At 43.2% G+C, this 24,063-nt stretch overlaps 1 protein-coding gene across 5 annotated transcripts in view; it reads left to right on the top strand.

Moving 5' to 3' along the window:
- Positions 1-24,063, top strand: part of creb5 (cAMP responsive element binding protein 5) — a 300,756-nt gene that overhangs the window by 166,776 nt on the left and 109,917 nt on the right. The window contains exon 1 of one of the 5 annotated variants that reach the window (XM_033047454.1): positions 2,748-2,872. The exons of the other annotated variants lie outside the window; for them this stretch is intronic. Coding sequence (XP_032903345.1) covers positions 2,826-2,872 — 47 coding nt within the window. The 5' untranslated portion in view covers positions 2,748-2,825. Of the gene's footprint in view, positions 1-2,747; positions 2,873-24,063 lie in introns of those variants that run through there. 5 annotated transcript variants of the gene reach the window in all.

The raw sequence follows: 24,063 nt of genomic DNA, 5'->3' as shown, positions 1-24,063 counted from the left end.
CATCTCCCTCCATGTGTGCGCTTCAAGTTCCTAGGCATAAACATCATCAACAACATGTCCTTGTCCACTTTTTTATATCTACACATTCTCTGCTGTTGTAACATGTTATTCTGCACTCAATTTATTTTCTTTCATATTATCTGCTGTACACATGAATGATATGACTTACCTGATAGCAAGCAAAACAAAGGTTTTTTGCTCTACCTCCGTGCACCTGGCAAAAATAAATAAATACCAATATTACATAGATACATAGATACATAGACAATGGGTGCAGTAGTAGGCAGGAATGCCACCACTGCCATTCAAAGTGTTCATGGCTTATCATCCACAATCAGTACCGCGTTTCTGCCTTCTACCCGTACCCCTTGATTCCACTAGCCCTAAGAGCTCTATCTAACTCTCTTTTGAATGTATCCTTCTGAGGAAGAGAATTCCACAAATTCATAACTCTCTGTGTGAAAAGATTTTTCCTCATCTCAGTTCTAAATGCCATCGGGTGGAGCCACCGCAGTGGCTGCCTCGCCAGCAGCTCGTAGTCCTTTCACCCTTTCTGTTATTTTTAGTGTGTCTAAATGTATGTTTTAATGTTTCTTAGTATCTTATGTGGAGTGTGGTGGGGGGAATAGGGGAAAACCATTTTTCAGTCACTTACCTGGACGGAGATGCGTCATTTCTCTGTGTTGTCTCTTTGTCCCCCCTTGCGGCCTACCAACAAGATTGGCGCGGCCTTCCCTACAGGAGACTGGCCCAGAGCTTCAGCAGCAGGCACAGTCCTAAATTACCATCGCGGAGCAGGGCGATGCCTTGCGGGGGATCGCCACTGTTGGAGTGGCTTTAACGTTGGTGTTGCGGTTTGCCGAGCTTCTAGCCGGTCCCCGGTAAGAAGCGGCCGATTCGGAAACTCCAAGCTGCAGAGTGTGTTCCTCCGTTCCGACATCGGAGTTCCGACCATCCTGGCGAAAGGGCCTGTACATCGGGCCGTCCGTAGTGGCGACTGCGGAGGATTCACAGCCCCTACCACGGGTGAACAAAACGGAAGAATGTCTGAACTTTATTGCCTTCCATCACAGTGGGAAATGTTGATTCCGCTGTGGTGGATGTTTATGTTAAACTCTATTGTGTATTGTGTTTTTATTCGTACGACTGTATGGTGACTCAAATTTCACTGTACCAGTTGGTGCATGTAACAAAAAATGTGAACTTGAACTTGAACTAATGGCCTGGGTGCTGTACTATTGCTGCTCCTCAGTCACAGGGACTCAGGTTTGATCCTGTTCTCAGTTGCTGCCCGACTGGAGTTTGCATGTTCTCTCCGTGGCTTTGTGGTTTTCCAAATCCACAGAGCATACAAGTAGGTTACTTTGGCTCCTGTAAATTACCCCTTAGTGTAGGATAATGGCAAGATGAATCACATAGGGGGTGAGAGAGAATAAATTGCATGGATACAGGGAAATAAGGGAATCACTGTGGACTTGATGGTCAGCCTGGCCCCCCTCTTTGGTGCTTTAAGATTTAAAGTCTTTTGGACAGTGCATGAGAAGAAATGGAATGCAGAGCACTGGTGGGAGGGGTATTTAAAGCATCAGGTGCTGGAAGATTGGGTTGCAAGTGAAAGGTGTTTTGCAAATCTGCATCTGATACCCCAACGAGGAGGTGTCCACATAAACACAGCATAATAAATATACTTCATCTGGAAAGAGGGTTTGGAGCCTGGGAGCGTGAGAGCGTGAGAGAGTGAGAGAGTGAGAGAGTGAGAGAGGGAGAGAGTGGGAGAGTGGGAGAGTGGGAGAGTGAGAGAGTGAGAGAGTGGGAGAGTGGGAGAGTGGGAGAGTGAGAGAGTGGGAGAGTGAGAGAGTGGGAGAGTGGGAGAGTGAGAGAGTGAGAGAGTGGGAGAGTGGGAGAGTGGGAGAGTGGGAGAGTGGGAGAGTGGGAGAGGAGTTGATATTGCATCTCCTCCAGCTGCACATCAAGGGAGTGCACAACTGTGGGAGGGGTAACACCATTTCTCTTTTTATCCATCGTGTAATGACAGGCAAGACAAATAATAAAAATCCATTCAAACATGAATATTAGTAACTAAGTTCCAGCCAATTATCATTGACTTGTTTACTTAATTTTTTTAAAATAGTGGCGCGCATTATAAACAGCATTTGAAGACGCTGTTCTCAATTGTGACTTTATGTAAACAAAGCAATGTATTATGTTCAAAAACCAGAATGCTTGATGGTGTAATACTCAAATTGATTCTTTTTCGTCTTCATAAACTGGATAGGTTTTCCTTTTAGCTTTTCGATAACTTTGCAGTGTACTGAAGAGCAGAAATTATTTTAATTCTTTACAAGAAACTTGATAGAATTAGAGTCACTACACTGTGCTTGGGGTGACTGTCAGAGCTTATCTTGATTTACTTTATCTGATTTTCCTTGGAGTTTAATAGAAGAACTGTGTCTGTTGCATTTCAGTTCGCTCTATCTTGGTTCTGGTTAAAGCTAGTAAATCACTTGTACTGCTCAAAGTGTTTATTCTGAACTTTAAACAGCTGCTGCTTCTTTGAGGCGGCACTGTTTCTCTGTCTGTTTATCCCGTTTCCAATGGTAATAACACCACCAAGTCTCTGTATGTCTGGAACTTGGCCTGGGGTTGTTTTGGTTACATTAAGTTTACTTCGAGCTTGCCAGATATAGTGGTGACTTCATAGTGCTGAGCTGGGGAGAGTGGCCAGTGCATTACATCATTGCCTGGAAGGGAGTCAGATGGGAAGGATATGACTCACCCGGGCTAGTTAAGCCTTGGCTCTTATTCTTCATGTACACACTGCTCTCATGTTCTGTACATCAGCAGGGAATTCAAGCTCAGTGATGTCCATGAGGTTTGTTATCAGTTTTCAACTTTCATTTAATAGTTATTAAGCAGGTTTTTTAATCTTTACAAAAGTTGTCTTTTGGATCATTTCATTTGGTGTAACTTTATCATGGTAATCCCTGCATTTGGAGTTGATTGTTTGGGTTTTGTCTCATTCCTCCGCTTATTCGGTTTGCCTACGGAGTAAAGGCCGGTGAGCAATCCTATACATGATGATGTAATGTGAAGGCTTCTAGTTAGATCAGTAATCTGAGAGCAAAGGGCAGGGTTGCAAAGTATCCACCTGGTCTCTCGGGGATTAGTCTGACATTTGTCTGTGGCCAACAGCTGACTGTGACTTGTGACTTCTGATGGTTTGTGGATCTTTGCAGCTCTTTAGTAATGAAGTGTTAATGCACTTATGGAGGAGTTTGCAGTCTTGTTTGTAACAAAAGACTGTACGAACTGTGGTGTATTAAATGTAAACTAATGAAAGCTGATCTTATGTTATACATAATGTTAAATCAGTTGAAGTGATTTTTTTCCTTCTAATCATTGAGAGCACATGTGGATTAATTTAGTTTTAAAAAAATTAGGACAAAATTAAAATACTTTTATCTGAAACAGAACTACCTAAACAATGATAGTAATGAAGCTGTTGTGCTTATTTTAAATCTGAACTCGTGTAAGTACTGCAAAAGTAAATGCAGTGCAAATGGAATGTACTACCTACATGCTCGACACACAGGTAGCTGGGAGTCATTCAACATTAATTCTATGTGAGAACTGTTAAGATAAAGATCAGAATTGCTTAAGCTATATTCATTTAGAATGAAACAATGAGGCTTTTCAATCTTTCTTACCTTTGAAGCACATCTGTAACTTTTTCCCGATGGTTTCTGTTAATCTTTCCTCTGTTATTTCAGTGTTGATCCAGAGATCATTTATAGCGTTGTCAGAACACAATCAAAGCACGGTAGACTACAAGGCAGATTTGCTTTCATTTCTCATGGTCTGCATGTCACTATCACTGTCACTGTGCAGACGATCCCCTTCTTGATATTTCCTATCATTACAATGCTCCACCATTGATCCAGGATGTGTTCCAGGTGGCTGGAGCTGTACTACAATTCATAAATAGGGATTTCACAACATTTGAAGGCTCTGTCATTTCTTGGCCCATATTGATAATTTGTCCAAAATCAAGATAAATGACTGCATAGGGAAGAAAATACAATTACATAGCAGAATAGAAGGGAGTCCTGCCAAGTAATGTAAGGACAGGACAAAAGGTTGCAGATGCTGGATCTGAGGGAAAAAACAAACTGCCGGGGCAACTCAACGGGTCACGCACCATCAATTTGACCCGCTGAGTTTCCCCAGCAAGTTATTTAATGATTCGACTTCCAGAATTTTGTCATAAATTTGTATTATGCAGGCGGTGGGACTTCTAGCCTAAGGTATTTTTTATGCAATTTTTATTTCACATTTTAGTTGAGAGACAGGCAGTGTGTATGATGCCGTATGCATGTCTGTCAATAACTGGTCAAAGGGGACAATTTGTTCCCATTCACCCCCTATTTTTGTTCTCTGTGAAGAAACACATGGCCTCCAAATGCACTATAAAGTGTGGGCAACTGGGGAAGTCCCCGTGTAATAAAACCTGAGATACTGAAGTAATTGTCCATGAAGCAGCTCAGAAATTGTCTGATTAACCCAATGCTTCAGTACCTCAGTGGCTTTTAACGCATTTACTATTCATTCATTGATGTTGAGATAACGTTTAAACTGGTGTAAAAGATGAAATATCGCTGCTTCTGATGGACAGTTAAATTTAACCTTGAATATTTTAACAGTGAGTAAACCCAAGAGTGATAAGTAATACCTTAAAAAATGTGATTTTATTATAAATGACTTTATGCATAAAAGGTGGGATTGTAGGGCTTATGGTGCTAGTTATCAACAGCCATGAGTAATGCAGGACTTTACTGATCACTGTAGTGTAAAGTTTATTATAAGCAGTTAAATATCAAATGCTCTTTCAGGTTGATTTACTTTTCATTTTCTGAGAGGAATTACGGTCAGATACAAGGTGTTTTTTGTTCAGGACAAGGTAGTTTAACAATGGAAATGACCACCTGAAGATCTGTTGTGGTCCAAATCAGCTAACAAGGCACACCAATGCCTCTTCTTCCTCAGGCGACTGAGGAAATTTAGCACATCTCTATAAATGCACCATTGAAAGCATACTTCAGGTTGCATCGGTTCATTGGAAAAACAGCTCTGCCCAAGATGAAACTGCAGAAGTTGTGAATGCAGCCCAGTCCATTACAGGGAAGACTCCCCACCATTTATTCCATCTACATATTTCACGCTGCCTTGGAAACGTAATCAAAGACTTGTTCCACTCCAGTCATGCCTACCTATCCTCGCTCCTGTTGGGGAGAAGCTTGACAGCTCGCACCACCAGACTCAGGAACAGCTTCTTTCCCTCTATTATCAGGCGTCTGAATGGTCCTTCCATAAGCTAGGGTACGATCTGATTCACCTCTACTCATGGACATTGTCTATGGAACTGTGCTACAATGGTGACAGCTCTATCTTCCTGTTTGCTCTACCTTTTCTACTTGAGTTTGATTATCTGTTCTGATTAATGTAAAATAAAGCCTTTCCCTATACATCTGTACATGTAACAAGAATAAACCTAAACCTAAAGATTCCATGATGGATGTGATTAGCAAGAATGTGTCTAAACTAAATCAAAATAATTTGCCCTGCATTAACTAAGTTCATGAATAAATCAAATCCAGTTGTTTTACAGATGATTCACAGGGTGACTCTAATTTTTCCAATATTTAAGGTCAAGGAAAGATGCTCTGAATCAATGGGAACTGGAACATGTTGGGTTGGTAACAAGTTGAATGCTGATGAAATCTTTGAAATTGTCAAAGTTTGTGCAATCATTACAGACCCTGTATTTAAACACTGTTAATGGATTGATTGTAATCATGTATTGTCTTTCTGCTGACTGGTTAGCACTCAACAAAAGCTTTTCGCTGTACCTCGGTACACGTGACAATAAACTAAACTGAACTGAATTGTCAAATGCATTTTAATTCAGTATTACGTGACTGTAGAAACAAAAAATGCCTCACACTAGCTTCCACACATCTAAACTGGCTAGGTTGCCCTAATCACCTGAAAATGTGGCTTGGGTAACATTTGTTTTCAGTCAAAGAGGTTCAATCTTCCTTTTCTCATGAATCACTTGATTGCGCTGCATGTTTGCACAAGACAGAAACTGCTATTTCTTTGTTAAAGACTTGTTGCGAGGTAATACCATTTCATGGCTGTCTCTAGAAAAATGGTTTGCTTTCACATATTAAACTGGTTTGCTCTCGCATATTGTTATTTCTGGAAAACAAAGTATGCAGGGAATCCCAGGTACTGTGCAGACCTACTTTGAAACCGTGGGATTGTGGTAACAGCCAATAAATACATGAAAATATACATTCTACTTACATAATTGTTAGCTGACGAGGAAAATATTATGCAGTGTAGTTGGAATCAAAATGAAATATTTTCCATCCTAAACTAGGTGGTGGAATAATAGTCAAGAGAGTTTATTGTCATGTGTCCCGGATAGGACAATGACATTCTAGCTTGCTGCAGCACAACAGAGTATTGTAAGCATCAATACAGAACAGTTTGATTCAATTCAATATACACATAAGTAATACAGAATATTATTGGTGTTGGTGAGCTCTCCAGGCTGAACAGCAACAGTTTGAATGAACATAAGCATGTAACCTTTAGTGCTGTACGGAAATGTCAGCGGTTATGGGGAGAAGGCAGGAGAATGGGGTTAGGAGGGAGAGATAGATCTGCCATGATTGAATGGTGGAGTAGGCTTGATGGGCCGAATGGCCTAATTCTACACCTATCCCTTATGACCTTATAATTCAAACCAATTTGACCCAAGGCTGCCATAGGGAGTGTTTTTTTTCTACTTTTCTACTTTTCCTCATGCATGCCATGACTTTATCATTCCAGATGGGAAGGGCTGGCGCAAGTCCTGCAATCCAGGGCTGTATCAGTTCACAGGGTAACAGATCTTTGAACAATAGGTAGAAATTCACAGGTAGACACAAAATGCTGGAGTAACTCAGCGGGACAGGCAGCATCTCTGGAGAGAAGGAGGTCTGAAGAAGGGTCTCGACCCAAAATTTCTCTCCAGAGATGCTGCCTGTCCCACTGAGTTACTCCAGCATTTTGTGTCTATCTTAAGGGCCAGACCCACCAGCGACTGCATGCGGCAAATGCGACCTAACGTGGTCGCTTGAGCTGTATGGCCTCGCGGGGCCGGTCCCACTTCGATCACCTGAACCGTATGGAGTTGTGCGTGGCTGGTCCCGACATCGCGCGGGTCTCCGAAAAATTGACACTGTCCTACACATTAGGAACAATTTACAATTTGTTTTAACCAGGGTCAATTAACCTACAAACCTGTATGTCTTTGGAGTGTCGAATGAAACTGGAGCACCCGGAGAAAACCCACGCGGTCACAGTGAGAACGTATAAATTCCGTACAGGCAGCACCCATATTCAGAATCGAACCTAGGTCTCAGCCGCTGCAACTCTACTGCTGCGTACTGTGCCACCCCTTAAATTTGACAAAGTGTATGTAATTCTTTTGTAATTATATGAGATAGATTGTATAGCCCAGTGGGAAAACAAAAAGACAACCTGCAGAAAGAGTTCATCAGGCATTTTCCCTGGGAAGTCGTTCAGCGGAGTGTTTTTTGAGAAGAATTTTAAATTTGGAGCAATATAAAAGGGTGTAAAGAGGTGCTTCCTAAAATGGGTCCCCAGATAATTGAAGGCTCTGGTTACATGGTCAGGTGAATAAAAGAGGCGAACATGAAGGACAAAGGACATTTATTATCATTATCACACAGAGAGTGGTGAATCTCTGGAATTCTCTGCCACAGAAGGTAGCTGAGGCCAGTTCATTAGCTATTTTTAAGAGGGAGTTAGATGTGGCCCTTGTGGCTAAAGGGATCAGGGGGTATGGAGAGAAGGCAGGTACAGGATACTGAGTTGGATGATCAGCCATGATCATATTGAATGGCGGTGCAGGCTCGAAGGGCCGAATGGCCTACTCCTGCACCTATTTTCTATGTTTCTATGTTTCTATGTTTCAATCACATACACCAATTGGTGTAGTGAAATTTGACTTGCCGTTGCAGCACACGAATAAAGATAAGACACAACATTAAAGAATTTAACAATAAACATAAAAACATCCCCTCACAATGGTTCCCACTGTGAGGGAAGGCAGCAAAGTCCAGCCCCATCCTCTGATCACCCATAGTCGGGCCTATTGAGGCCTCCACAGTCGCTGCTACGGCAGCCCGATGCTTCAGGCCCTCTCGCCGGATGATGGAACTCCGGCGTCGGAAGAACACTCTCAGTGGCTTGGAGTGTCTGGAGCGGCCGCTTCCTCCCCGGAGACCGCGGCTCCCAAAGTCCACGGTCCGCGCTGGTCTGAGCTCCGACACTGGCGACCTCGGCGAGAGATCCCAGGCTCCGCGGTGTTTAAAGTTCAGCGCCGCCGACGGCTGGATGCCCGCAGCCACAGCTCCTCGGATGTTGGAGTCGGCGGTCTCAGCACTCTGGAGCTTACCGCATGGCGACCAGGGTAAGACATCGCCCACTCCGTGATGGTGCTTCAGTGCTGTGCCACCACCGAAGCTGAAGTTCTGGCCGGTCCCGGCAGGAAAACACCGCTCCAGTCTGTTGGTAGGCCGCGAGGAAGGGGCGAAAATACGGCTCGGAGAAAAGCCGCATCTCCGATCAGGTAGGGACTGCGAAAAATAGTTTCCCCCTTTCCCCACCCCCCACATAAAAAGACTAGAAGACCTCCAAAACAAACACTTTTAACTCACTAAAAATTAAGAAAAAAGGTGAAAGGACTAACAGCTGCTGGCAGGGCAGCCATACTCGACGGCGCCTCCCGTCGGGGGGTGAAAGGACATAATCGGAGGATTGGAATAGTTGGAAGATATTCGGAGGGGTTAAGGTTGGATGGACCGAGGAATTACACAACCACAAAAACAACGACATGAATTTATATAGCTATCTGAACATGGTAAAGTATCCCGCACCATTTAAGAACAGCCCACAAGATATCATTTCGTACCTTTCCTTCCCTTTTGCCTGTAGACCAATTTCATCAGGCTGCCTTGATGCTTCTGTTGGTCAAAAGCCTCCTTAATATCAAAGGCAAGCATTCTCACCTAACCTCAGAATTCAGCACTTCAGTTAATTTTAGTTAAGTCTGGAGGTGAATGCATTCTGCTGGTACCCAATTGGGTTATTGGTAACCTGTTATCAGTGAGTATATGCTGCTTGGTGGCATAACTGACTGCACCTTATTTCATTTTGTTGAAGTCTGAGACTAACATTAATTGGATGATGATTTGTCTTACATTTTGTAAACGGGACATGGGAAATTTTCTACATACTCATGTATTCAACGATTTAATGATACTTTATTGTCACAGTGAAACTCTTTGTTTTTGAATAAAATCCAGTAAAGTTATACAGCAGACTTCACTTTGACAGTACACGAAGAGTCGGTATGTTTCTGGCACCACAAAGTTTCAAAAGTTCTTAGTACAGTCTTATCTTCTTGCAGCGGCAAACCAGGCCTGCTGCTGTATGTGGTCACAGGTGGCCGGCCTGGCCTCTCTTAGTTCTCAGCGGCTCACAGCCAGGTTGCTCTTGGCGGCTCATCAGCCGGTTGACTCTGCTGCTCATCCTGGGAGTCGTCTGCCGCGTGTGGTGCATCTGGGAGTAACTGCCAACTTTGTGACTGTACTGACATAGCTTGGCTGGTGGCTTAACTAGTTTCATAGAATAACACAGATTAGGAATAGGCATTTTGGCACACAATGTCTGTGCCGAATCGGGTTGCCAATTGTCCCGTATTAGCCGGGACATCCCGTATATTGGGCTAAATTGATTTGTCCCATACGGGTCCGCCCTTGTCCCGTATTTGACTGTTACTACTCGGGTCGAGGGACTATCGGGTCGGGCGTCTGGCCCCGCCTCACCTGTCCTGAGGTAGTGCAGCCTGTGGTCCCATCGGTCGGCAACCCGGCCAGCTGTCTGACCTTCGCTTACCGTCGACACCACCACCCCTCCTTCTCATGGCCGATGAGTTAGATGGGGTGCCGGACTTTACGCACGATGTCGCTCGCCCCTGGCGCCTGGGCCAAAACTCCTCAGCTGGCCCTCCGGCTGGGCTTTGTGTGCAGTCCAGCACCTGGGCCAACTCATCATTCGCCGTCAGGAATTTGTCCCTTATTTTGGCCTTTTGCCCCTTATTTGGGAGTGAGAAAGTTGGCAACCCTAGTGCCGAACATGATGCCGAATTAAATGAAACACTTCTGCCTGCACATTATCCATATCCCACCATTGCCCGCATATCCATGTGCCTGTCTAACAGCCTTTTAAACACCACTATTGTATCTGGTTCCACCACCACCCAGACAGTATGTTGCAGGCAGCCATCACTCTGTTTAAAAAAAACTTGCCCACATATCTCCTTTAAAGTTTTCTCCTCTCACCTTAACAGTATGCCCTCTAGTATGTGACATTTCTACCCTGGGGAAAAGGTTCTGACAGTATACCTGATCCATGGGTTTCATAATTTCTGTAGAACGAGTCCAGTACTGCAGCCAAGGTATGTATTACCATAATTTTTAATGTATCTGGTGTTGTCAGCCATTAAATTGACCAAATACTGTATTCTGTGATGGAGGTGATCTTGGGAGGAAGCTATAGATTATCTATTTGCCACCTCTGGGATGTTTTAGCTTTGGTTCTCACATTCTGGTCCCTACTGAAAGGCCAGGCTGCCTTTTGAAACATCTCTACATCTTGCTGGCAGCTGAGTTACCCTTCACCATTCATGACGGACAATGGCAAGACATGTTGTGCTTGGTTCTGACTCATTAACTGAGGGACAGTTCAGCTTTGTCAAATGCAAGCTGCTCTTGCTGTCTAGGATGCATGTAATCTGGTTGGCAGCTACACAATGTTGTCATCTCATCTGTTGTCATCTCATCTGTATCCTCATTAAACTGTTTATTGAATGATGGAGTGAGGGCCTTGACAGATTATGATGGCCAATGTTTCTGTTGCCACTGCTGATGATCCACATTATCTGATGGATCCATGATATGAGCAACCAGATCTATTGAGTCTATACAATTTAGCTTGATTTTAGTGCCATACAACATAATGTGAAAGACTTGGATAGAGTGGATGTGGAGAGGATGTTCCCACTAGTGGGAGAGTCAAGGACCAGAGGACTCAGCAGAATAAAAGGAAGTTTCTTTAGGAAGGAGTTGAGGAGGAATTTCTTTAGTCAGATGATACTGAATTTGTGGAATTCTTTATCACAGGAGGCCAAGTTAATGGATATTTTTAAGGCATGGATAGATAGATTCTGATTAGTATGGGTTGCAGGGGTTATGGGGAGAAGGCAGGAGAATGGATTTGAGGGGGAAGAGTCAGATCAGCCATGATTGAATGGTGGAGTAGACTTGATGAACCGAATGGCCTAATTTGGCTCCTATCACTTATGAACATAATGGAGAGTGTCATTTATGTGTGAACGGGATACCACCTCCATAAGACTATCCAAGCAATGTGGCTACAGGCAGATACATTCTTCACAGGGAGACTCGTAAAGTTGTTTTCAGTATGGTTATCCCGCATTTTGGTTCATTCACTATCTTTCAGATTCTCATTGTGGCAGCCAAATCCTTCAGGACTCAGCCAGCTCAGTCCCTGGTGTGCCACCAAGCCATTCCATTCAATAGACATTGAAGTCCAACACCCAGTGAATTATTTGTGCCCATTCTGATTTCATTACTTCTTCCAAGCACAGTTCAATACAGAGCGCCAATTAATTAGCTGATGGAGTACAATTGAGGATGTTGACAATATGGTTCTTGAGGTGTGGAACTGATGCTGAGTATTCCCAGGGTTAATATCTTTAACCTGTATAACACTGTTCTCCATCGTCTGGTGGTTGGGGCAGATGGAGCAACCCAGCATCTTATTTGTAAGGCATGATTCCGTGAGCATTTCTAAGACAATAATTTTTCTTGACTTGTTCATGGAACAAATGGCCCAGTTTGATGATAACTTTGCAAGGTTGACTGGGCTTGGCAGCGACATTGCGGTGGCCACATTTATTACCACATTTTTCAAAACAATTTTCATGGATAGATTTAAGTAAAAAATGGGTCAGATAAAGGGGAGGAGCTCTAGAGAGTGGGGATTAATAGGGAGATGGCAATGGGATTTTATTCTAATCAAGTAATATTCTTTATGGCCCTGACCTTAGTGAAGTATCCCCACCTTAATTCAACTCAACAAAATTGGTCATGAAACTAGAAATACGGTATCTGGATTAGAAACTATTGGCTTCTGTGCTTCAGAATCTTTTTGATTCACTACCAGCTCCTTTCCAATTTTCAGTCCAAGTTCAAGTTCAAGTGAGTTTATTCTCATGTGTCCCTGATAGGACAATGAAATGCTTGCTTTGCTTCAGCACACAGAACATAGTAGGCATTTACTACAAAACAGATCAATGTGTCCATATACTATAATATAAATATATACACACATGAATAAATAAAATGATCAAGTGCAAATAACAGATAATTGGTTATTAATAATCAGAGTTTTGTCCGAGCCAGGTTTAATAGCCTGATGGCTGTGAGGAAGTAGCTATTCCTGAACCTGGTTGTTGCAGTCTTCAGGCTCCTGTACCTTCTACCTGAAGGTCACAGGGAGATGAGTGTGTGGCCAGGATGGTGTGGGTCTTTGATGATACTGCCAGCCTTTTTGAGGCAGCGACTGCGATAAATACCCTCGATGGAAGGAAGGTCAGAGCCAATGATGGACTGGCAGTGTTTACTACTTTTTGTAGTCTTTTCCTCTCCAGGGCGCTCAAGTTGCCGAACCAAGCCACAATGCAACCAGTCAGCATGCTCTCTACTGTGCACCTGTAGAAGTTAGAGAGAGTCCTCCTTGACAAACCGACTCTCCGTAATCTTCTCAGGAAGTAGAGTCTACTGAAAATCTAAAAATCCAGCCCATCTTCTTTATTCTAAATTTAGTTTAGAGGTATAGTATTGAAACAGCCCCCTCAGCTCACCAAAACCTCAGTGAACAATGATCCCCAGTGCACTAGTTCTATCCTACACACTAGGGACAATTTAAAGAATGTACACAATTTACAGAAGCCAATTAACCTACAAATTTGCACGTTTTTGGAATGTGGGAGGAAACAGGAGCACCCGGAGACAACCCACAGTCGTAGGGAGAACATACAAACTCCATACAGTCAGCACCTTTAATCAGGATCGAACCTGGGTCTGTGGTGCTGTAAGTCAGCAACTCTACCGCTGCGCCACCATGTCGCCCCGGTACTCCAGCAATCCTGAGTTACTCCAGCGCTTTTTGTCTTTTTGTGTAAACTAGCGTGCAGTTCCTTGTTTCTCCCCATCCCCTTTAACTCCCCTAGATTGAATCTGTAGATGGGTGTGAACTCGGGTCTCTGCACTGTAAGGGAGCAACTCTATCGTTGCGCTACTGTGCCGCCCTTACTCTGGAAAGTAGAAAGGAATCAAATGATTTAATCGTCATGGAGTCATTGAATCAGAGTTGTACAGCTCAGAAATGGGCCCAACAACCAACCACTTCCATGCCGACCTTTTGGCCCATGTACACTAATCCCATTTGCCCTCAATAGGAGCATTTCAGTTCAGTTTAGTTTATTGTCACGTGTACTGAGGTACAGAGAAAAGCTTTTGTTGCATGCTAACTAGCCAGCGGAAAGACAATACATGATTACATTCGAGTCATTCACAGTGTACAGATACAAGATAAGGGAATAATGTTTAGTGCAAGGTAAAGCCAGTAATGTCCAGCCAAAGATAGTCCGAATGTCCCCAATTAGGTGGATAGCAGTTCAGGACTGCTCTTTAATTGTGGTAGGATGATAACATCTGGGAAGAAACTTTCCCTGAATCTGGAGGTGTGTGTTTTCACACTTCCATACTTTTATACCTTGCCTATTAAAGTGCCTCTTAAACATAATTATTGTATTTGATTCTACAACCTCCTCTTGATATCGACCAATTCCTTCTTTGCAACTTACTCCTTTTCTTTTTGACACTCTTACCATGGGAAAAAGAGGTTGAGTATCTACACTATCTATTCCTCTCATAATATTATGCAGGTTTCCTCTGTGTTATAGGGTGGGATTTCACTCCTAAAAAAAGGTTTACATCACGACTTGCATTAGGCAAAGCTGCGCCATCTGCACATGGATCAAAAAACACGAGTTGAAATAAATACATTTTGTTTATTATTGACTATTTCGCACATGACTGCTGTGAGAATGAATTTTATTCCACATCTCAAATTTTGGACATGATTTGTGAATTCTTTAAGGGGAAATTTCTGTCAGCCAAAAGCGTCATTTAACATGTCTCGGTAGAGGTGTCAAAGAGCTTGATTGTCAGAAAGAGATGATGTGGTTTAGTTTGTCAGACTATTCAATGACAGACTGTTCAGGAATTTGTTCAGTGATAGTGCAAAATTGTAACGTGGCACAATAATCCATTTGACAAAATAAGTATGATAAAAATATAAAATGGGCAAATTATTCTTACATACAAGCTGATTTCTTTGAAGGCGATAATGAAGGTTCAAACTGAAGATTTAATGTGGCTTCATATTTAAAAAATGTAAATAAAGAAGATATAATTTAGGTTCAAATTTGGATTGCAGTTAGTTTGTTCAACATTAAGATACATTTGTTTTTTGTTGATTATGAGTGCCATCAAATCTAATTAGATCTCAACTGAGCCAGCTAAGGTTTAAAATCTACTCTTTTTAATTCAGTTTTATGTATGGTTTTGTGTGCCTGCTTTTAAATCGATGGAAATTTAATAAGAGAAAACCTAAAGTAAGACAGACAACAAGTTTTATTGGTCTTGTAAAGAGTTCTGGTTACATCTGTAACAACATGGGTTACATGACAAAGGGTTCATTAAGTCCAACAGTTGCAAGAACGATTGGGACACTGTCAGTATTCTACATAATTAAAAAGATAGTATCAGTTTCTGTCAATCTGCTTGGGCAGTAGGAGAAAAGAAGAATGAATGAAAGTAACAATACTGTTTCAGTATTCAATTTTTCACTCGGTGACCTTAATCCTTTTGTGATCATTGTGAATTAGTACCTTTAGAAATACAATTCTTTTGACTCCTCTAACAATGTGTTGCTGGACATATTGCTTAATAGAATGGCAATTAAACCTCTTACCTCAAAGGAATTTCTTCAAGAAATATTGCCTTCAAATAATTAGTTTTAAACTGTAATCTTCACAGTTTAAAATGAACTGCAAAGGAGTCTATGTGACATCCTGAAAAGAATGCACAAGATATTAAATGTGCATCTTTCAAGACTTCTATTTTGAGGATATTTACTGCTATTCCAGGGTTACTCAGTCAAATTTCTTGTGGATGGGCAGTAGGAGCCATGGTCAAAAATCCAGGCCAGAGAGCATTTAAGAGGAATGGTCTATTAAAACAGATTTGGGTTAATCGGTTGTGGAGGTTAAGAACATAGTACCTTTGCCAAATTAATTTTTGTTTCAGGTGTTTCCAGGCAGAAACTGAGAAAATACAGGTGGTGAAATAGCTACAAAGTCAGTAGAAGCATTGTGATGGATAGAATGGTTGGATCAAAACCAAACAAATACCTTGGCCAGTTTCATTAGAGTATCATTAAAAAAATAGATGAGGGAATTAATATGTCTCTCTAGTAATTTTTCAAAGCACACCAAACTTCGAGGTAGCATGGATAATTAGAGGTACATGTTTTATACACTTTTTTCAAGAAAGTTGCTCTGATCCCTAAACTCTTGAATCAGGGGAAGGAGTGCAGTGTGGTTTTGTGAAATGCAACTGTTGCCTGATTTTTAGTGGAATACATAAGTTTATCGCAAGAAGCATCAAAATTCTTAAGGGGTTGGATAGGCTAGATACAGGAAGATTGTTCCCGATGTTGGGGAAGTCCAGAACCAGGGGTCACAGTTTAAGGATAAGGGGGAAATCTTTTAGGACCGAGATGAGGAAAACATTTTTCACACAGAGAGTGGTGAATCTCTGGAATTCTCTGCCACAGAAGGTAGTTGAGGCCAGTTCATTGGCTATATTTAAGAGGGAGTTAGATGTGGCCCTTGTGGCTAAAGGGATCAGGGGGTATGGAGAGAAGGCAGGTACAGGATACTGAGTTGGATGATCAGCCATGATCATATTGAATGGCGGTGCAGGCTCGAAGGGCCAAATGGCCTACTCCTGCACCTATTTTCTATGTTTCTATGTCTATGTTTCTAAATACAAGCAACACAAATGAAATTAAAGTGGATGAGATTGAATCACTGTCAGTTCTGGTTCTGCAAACAATGTGCTGAAGGAACTTAGTGGGTCAAGCTCGATCTGTGGAGGGAAATGGACGATCTGTGGAGGGAAGTCGGCATTCAGATAAAGGTTCTTGACCCGAAACTGACTGTCCATTTACCCCCAAAGATGCAGCTCATCCCACTGAGTTACTCCAGCAGATTGATCATTGCTCCAGATTCCATGCTAACTGCATTTCGTTGTCTCTGTATTGTACACTGACAATGACAATTAAAGTTGAATCTGAATCTGAATCTGATCTGCAGTCTCCAGTGTCTCAATCCTGGTTTTCATTTATTAAAGATGGTTATTGAGTTATATTCTGAGCCAGAAGGTTGTGTATTCAAGACACTCTCCAGGAGTCAAATATGCAAGTCTAGGTTGACACTCCAGTGTAGTATTGAGGGAGAGTTATATTGTTGAGTTATCGTTAATTGGATGGAATATTAAGTCAGAGCCCAACTATTCTCATAGGTGAATGTAAAGTATCCGTATGTTGTTTTAAAGATGAACAGGAATGATTGCCACGATATTCTGGCCAATATCCTTAAAACCAACATAACTACAACAGATTATCTGGTCATCATCACTTTGCGTTTGTTGAAGCTGCACAGATTGGTTGCAGCATTTCCTGCATTAAAACGTCAGCAGCACTCCAAAAGTAATTAATTGGCTTCACAATTAATGTCCTGAAGCTGTGAAAGATGCAATATTAAAACAAGATTTTTTTGCTTTTGTATTCTGAAGCCTCAGTTAACACACACCCTGATCAGAGAACCTGGTTTAAAAAGGTAATAACTGTAAAATTGAGACGTACATCAACCACAACTTTGTCCTTCATTCTCCATTGCCCATTGAACTTGGACAATGTCTTACTGGGTTATTACCTTTTAAGGCTAAATTTAACAGCCATGACCAAACATCACGGTTTAACACTGTGGACCATGAGTCCATCCATCCCAATAGAGAAACAGAGACATAGCAAGCAAGAGGAACTCACATCCTAGAGAGCCACGATGGGAATTCATAAGTGTAAAGGAGTATTGGAGAATGTGAAAAAAGGAGGCGAGGACGAGTTTTGGATTGTTCTAGCAAAGTGCTGGTAAAACAATACTTGGTTGTCTTCTGCTCTGTAATACCTGTAATATAGTAAGAAAATTAAGGGACTAACAACTGGGAAAATGCTGTAACTATGCATTGAACTGGGCTGCTGTGTCTTGTAAAAAGAACGTAAACTTTGAAGCATATATACGTTAGCAAAACACAAAACTAATAACAAAAGGAAGGTTAGCCCTCCCGGTCATACTGTTTGCTAACGTCCAGTCTCTGGTAAATAAGATGGATGAGCTCCATGCTCGGATCTCCACGCAGAGGGACTTACAGGACTGCTCCATGCTGTGCTTCTGTGAAACATGGCTGGGGGAAAGGACACCCGACGAGGCGATAACACCAGATGGCTACACGGCCTTCAGGGGGGACCGGAGCGCAGCGGACAGCGGCAAGACCCGCGGCGGAGGAACGGCCGTCCTCGTCAAACAAACCTGGTGTACCGACTGTAAGCTTATTTCTAAATCTTGCTCTGAGAATGTGGAGTATCTAACTGTGAAGCTACGGCCGTTTTATCTACCCAGAGAACTGCAATGTATTATTGTGAGTGTCGTGTATATTCCCCCTTCCGCCAAAGAAGAGGCTGCACTCAGGGAGCTACACAACATGATCAATGAGCATGAAAACAAATATCCTGATGCTGCTTTTATTATTCTGGGAGACTTTAATCATTGCAACCTCAAGAAAAACATACCAAAACTGTATCAGTTTGTGACTTTCCCAACTAGAGGAAATAAGACACTGGACCACTGCTACAGTAATATCAGAAATGCTTTTATAGCTGAACCAATACCCCACTTCGGCAAGTCTGACCACCTGGCAATTCGGCTCAAGCCCACCTACACCAAGAGGCTTAAGGCACAGCCAGTCACAGTCAGAACTGTTAACACCTGGACGGACAGTGCACAGGCTAGCCTGCAGGGATGTTTAGAGGCTACAGACTGGAACATCTTTAAGGTGGCCACAGATGACATTCATGAATACACAGAGGCTGTGAGTGACTACATCAGCTGGTGCACATCTATATGTGCCCCTCCCAGAACTGTGCGTGTGTTTCCAAACCAGAAACCTTGGTTCAATGGAAACATAAAACAGAAGATCAGGAAAAGGCAGGAAGCTTTTAAGTCAGGAGATCAAAGGGAGTACAAGAAAGCCCAGTACGAGCTACAGAAGTCCATCAGAGCTGCGAAGAGGGCTTATTCCCAAAAACTTGAAAGCTTTTACCTAAGTAACAACACACGCAGTATGTGGCAGGGAATCCAAGCAGTCACAAACTACAAGAAAACAGTACCAACCACAGACCCCCAGGATGTCACCCTCCCAGACAGCCTTAATACCTTCTACACCAGGTTTGACAGACTGAACACAGACACCCCCTCAAAAGCCCCCTGCAACCCCACGGGCACTGTTTTTCAGGTGACACCCACACAGGTCCTGAAAGCTCTGAGGCAGGTGAACCCCCACAAGGCTGTGGGACCAGATGGCATCCCTCCTAAAGTTCTGAAGGCCTGTGCAGAACAACTCACTGGAGTGTATGTAGACATCTTCAATCTGTCTTTAAACCAAGCAGTGGTCCCCCGTATTTTTAAATTTTCCACCATTGTACCATTTCCAAAAAAACCAAACCCATCCACCCTGAATGACTTCAGGCCAGTGGCACTCACGCCAGTTGCCATGAAGTGTCTAGAAAAACTGGTTCTCACACATATCACTCACATGGTCCCGGGCACGATCGACCCCCTCCAGTTCGCCTACCGCCCCAACCGCTCAGTGGACGACGCAGTGGGCATTGCTTTACACCATATCCTGCAACACCTGGACAGCAGAGGAGCATACGTCAGAACGCTGTTCCTGGATTACAGCTCGGCCTTTAACACCATTCGCCCGGGCAGGCTGACTGAGAAGCTGACAGACCTCGGCGTCCCGACTCCCACCTGCAACTGGATCTTGGATTTCCTGACTGAAAGACCACAGGTGGTGAGGATGGGAAGGAGGGTGTCAGCAGAGCTCACCGTCAGCACAGGATCACCACAAGGCTGCTGTCTCAGTCCCAAACTTTTCACCCTGTACACACACGACTGTGTCTCCACCCAGGAAAACACCATCATTATTAAGTATGCGGATGATACCACCATCCTGGGCCTCATCAAGGGGGGGGGGACGAGTCGGGCTACAGGAGTCTGGTGAACGACATTCTTGCCTATGGTGAGGTGAACGACCTAAGCCTCAACACAGACAAGACAAGAGAAATAATAATGGACTTCAGAAAAAAATCCACCCCCCCTGCAGCCCCTCATCATCAAGGGGACTGTGGTGGAGAGGGCTGACAGTTACAGATACCTGGGATTACAAGTAACATCAGATCTGAACTGGACTTTGAACACTGCAGCCACAGTGAAAAAAGCCCAGCAGAGACTGTACTTCATCAGGCTGCTCAGAAAAGCTGGTCTGCACTGTCGCCCTCTCACCCAGGTCTACAAAGGACTGGTAGAGAGCATCCTCACCACAGGCATCACGGTGTGGTGTGGAAACACCACACAGACAGAGAGGAAGGCTCTGCAAAGAGTCATAAAGACTGCAGAGAGGATTATCAGAACGGAACTCCCCTCCATGGACACCATCTACACACAGCGCTGTCAAAAAAGAGCAGAGAGAATCATCAGAGACACACTACATCCAGCTCACTCCCTGCTCAAACACAAAAACTGCACATACAACCTCAGGCACAGACGAGCGGACAGCATCGCCACAAACAGAACACGCTTTTTTAAGAGCTTCTTCCCTGCCACAGTGAGACTCTTGGCCAAAACAAAATGAACTGATGTCCTGACCTGCCTCATAGCATATCATATTATATCATATTGTATTGTCTCCTGGGCCTGTGCAATTTACAATGCAGTCGACACTTTTATATAGGGTTTGTGCAAGTTACACTGCTCTCACTTTCCCCTTTATATAGGGTTTTAGGCACTTTCTTTTTTTATTTCTAGAGAAGTATATGTTTTTATAGATTGTGTGTCTTTCTGTGTGTCTTTTTAATTTGACTTGACTTGACTCTCTGAACAACCGCACAAGAGTTCCTATGTGTGTAAGCACAAATGGCAAATAAAGTTTTTGACCTTTGAAAACAAATAGTTGAGAGGGGTGAAAAAGCAGATGAAAAAGAATGGCCAGGTACAACAGGCACTGAACTTAGAAAAGAGACTACAGCATTCAGACAATCTGAAGAAGGTTCTCAACCCGAAACGTCACCCATTCCTTGCCTCCAGAGATGCTGCCTGTCCCACTGAGTTACCCCAGCTTTTTGTGTCTAGCTACAGCATTTACCTTCATTACTGCAGCAAAGACCAGCTCTGAGTTGTTAGCTTTCACAATTGCACTTTGTGTAATTTAGGGTGGGAACTATAAGGTGTAGCTGTTGCCATGATCCGCTAACGCAGACGGAGCTGAGGGATAGATCTAGGTTGCAGAGAGACTCAGTAATAAATACTACAACTGGAATTTTGGCTTTCTTTTATTACCATTCCACCCGTGAAAATCTGGACTTAATTTGTTGCCTGTTTCTGAGATTGTGACATGACTGCAACTTATCATCCATTCCTACCAAGATTAGGTGCAACATATTATTGAATGCATTATTGTGGAGCAGGGGCAGAAATGGCAGACAATGGAACAATGCAGACTAGGACTACAGACTACATTTAAGGATGTTATGTCTGTAAGGCATTAACCCTTTCCACATGGAATTTGCAGCAGGACAGGGAATATGAGGATCTAACTGAGAAGTGTACAAATTCCTCCAGCCCTGGATATTTGTGCATACATGTAACTGTTGATACTGGAATGTTAGGCAAACACAAACATCTGGCGTAACTGAGCGTGTTTCGCAGAATCTGTGGAGGGAATGGATAAGCAACGTTTCAGGTTGGGACCCTTCTTCAGACTTTGTACTTCACTGGAATGTGCGGTAGGGTGGATTTTTCACCTGTCGTATGAGATCCTGCATCCACAATCACCAGTCGGTACTTTCCCCCTTTGCTTGAGTGTGATGAACTCCTACAATTAACCCCCTCAAATATGTGAATATGATACATTCATGCTTAAAAATTCGACCTTCTTGACTTCTTCAAGGAACATTATCAGGACAGCGGAGATTGAATAATGATCCCACTAAGCATGGCTTGAACTGTACAGAAAAATGCTTCACCACAATTCAAGCCTCTGCAAAGATGGTTAATGCAAGGTATTCAGAAGAAGGGTTTCGGCCCGAAACGTTACCTATTTCCTTCGCTCCATAGATGCTGCTGCACCCGCTGAGTTTCTCCAGCATTTTTGTGTACCTTCGATTTTCCAGCATCTGCAGTTCCTTCTTGAACACATGGTTAATGCAAGGGCTGGAAGAGTCATTGCTCTCTCCAAGGCCAAGATCTCTACCACTCAGGTTCTCATTGCACTCAGTTGACTGCATTGGCAGGCCACAGTGTTTTGATGCCTGACATCAGACTCTTGAATTAGACCATTGTGAGCTCGGTCATGGGAAGAGATTACCAGGCAGGCAAAGGGAAAGGATTTCCTCCAAGCTTTCTTGAAGAAATATAACAGCCCCACCGACTTCTCGGAATCTCTGGCCTATGACTGCTCAGAGTGGAGAAGGAACATTCAGCATGGTATCAAGACTTTCGAAACTATGTATCCATAGTGCATAGAAACTCTGCTTAGTTGGCAGAAGGGTTCTGAATTTATAATGAAAATGCTGCTTTGGGGAAAAGTTATGGGATCCATATATTTATGGAAATTAATGGAAGTGGCTAAAGAATCATTGTCTAATGGACATGCATGTCCTGATGATTTCAACACAGGAACTTGTTTATTCTTTGTGGCTTGACTCTCACTTTGCAATAAGCCAAGTTAGTTAGGAATACCATAGCCAGGCACTCTCAAAACCATTCACACGACAGAGCCTAATGATTGGGATATGGAAGATTCCAGCAATTGTAACTGGAAAGTGGCAGAAAAGTTTGGCCACCAGAACTGTTGGTCTCTGGCTCCTTTCAGATACCTATGGAAAAGGTGGGTCACAGAGTACTACTTCTGCTTCTAGCTCACAGGGACGGCTCGGAAATCATCTAAAATCTTTCTTCCGCATCTGGGTTTCCATATTCTGAAGAAAATCACGTGACAACTGTAATTTTTTAATCAGGTTCTCGCATGCGCCATGGGAGCAGATTTCTGTACTCCTTGCTGGGACACTTGGTGACTATGATATTTGCCACCGTAAAAAGGTGTTGGCTGCAAAAACAACTGGTTGAGGTGACATTCCCTGCAGCTAACATTTAAAGTCGCTGACCTTCTCCTGTCTAAAGTGAGGAATTAGCATAAACCCCTGTATTATGCAGTGCCATGCATTGAGAAAATAAGGTTTATGTTACTTTTGGCACCCAGACCCTCTTCAGACATTGAAATTGACACTTGCTTTCAGTTTGCAAGCATATGGTAAAATAGTAGCAATGTGCGGTTTTGGGTCAGTAATTCAGAGATCAGGACTGGCACCCTGAAATTAAGGGTTCAGATTCCACCAGTTTGAGAGGAATAAAAAGCTGGTATGAGTAACAGTTATCATGTGGTTCTTAGCTTGTGAACATTTAACTGGTTCACTAACTTCCTTTTCAGAATGAAATCTGCTGATGTAGTCTGTAGATAACTCTAAATCTACATATTTTAACTCTAAACTGACTTCCCCAAGTTAAATTAAAGAAGTACTATAAGAAGAACTGTTCACTAGTTTTGCAGGGGAAACAGGGATGGCTAATAAACATTGGTCTTTCTTTTATTCCAAGGATAAATAAATAAAATGTATTGATGCATTTGTATCAGACGTGACTGCCCCAACAAGTAGCACATATCTGCTCAATTAATTCAGGCAATTTTGAGCAGATTAATTGGTGTGACGGTACCTGGACGTGGCGCCGACAGAGGAGAGGCCGAAGCAAAGAAGCCGAAGCCAAAGAACCAAATAGAAACGAGGCCGAAACGCCAATGAACCTGAAAGAGTCTGAAGACGAAATGCCTACTAACCGAAAGGATGGGACACTTAAATGCAAACTAACCGAAAGGGCGGGACGCCTAAAAGCCAACGAACCGAAAAGCTGTGTCGCCTAAAAGCAAACTTACCGAATGCGCGCTCTGTCGAAACGCCACCTACCCGAAAGGCGGCGTCACCTACAGGCCAAAGGACCGACTGCCGCTCAACAGAAAAGCCCAATAACGGACTTGACGTTGCCGGGGGGCGGGACTTGTCAGCGATTGGTCCAGATCCCCGCGTCCACCACATCACTGTGAAGGCGTGAACATTGTCCCAAACTTCCGCTCCACCCGACCCTCAGCCCGCGGAGGGTGGCCGTGGGAGAGTGGGGGCTGTCCCGAGGAATTCACACCTTCAGGCATTCGCCTGCACATCCTCAAAGACTAGCTATAGCATTTGGTGCAATCAACGTAGCTCCTTTACAAAGGAACCAACCACAGACTAGGCGACTGCTTTGCTGATCACTTATGGTCA

Source organism: Amblyraja radiata, chromosome 2 (assembly GCF_010909765.2).
Source record: "Amblyraja radiata isolate CabotCenter1 chromosome 2, sAmbRad1.1.pri, whole genome shotgun sequence".
NCBI classification, from domain to species: Eukaryota; Metazoa; Chordata; class Chondrichthyes; order Rajiformes; family Rajidae; genus Amblyraja; species Amblyraja radiata.
Note: the sequence above shows the minus strand (reverse complement) of the source record. Positions and strands in the feature narration are given on the sequence as shown.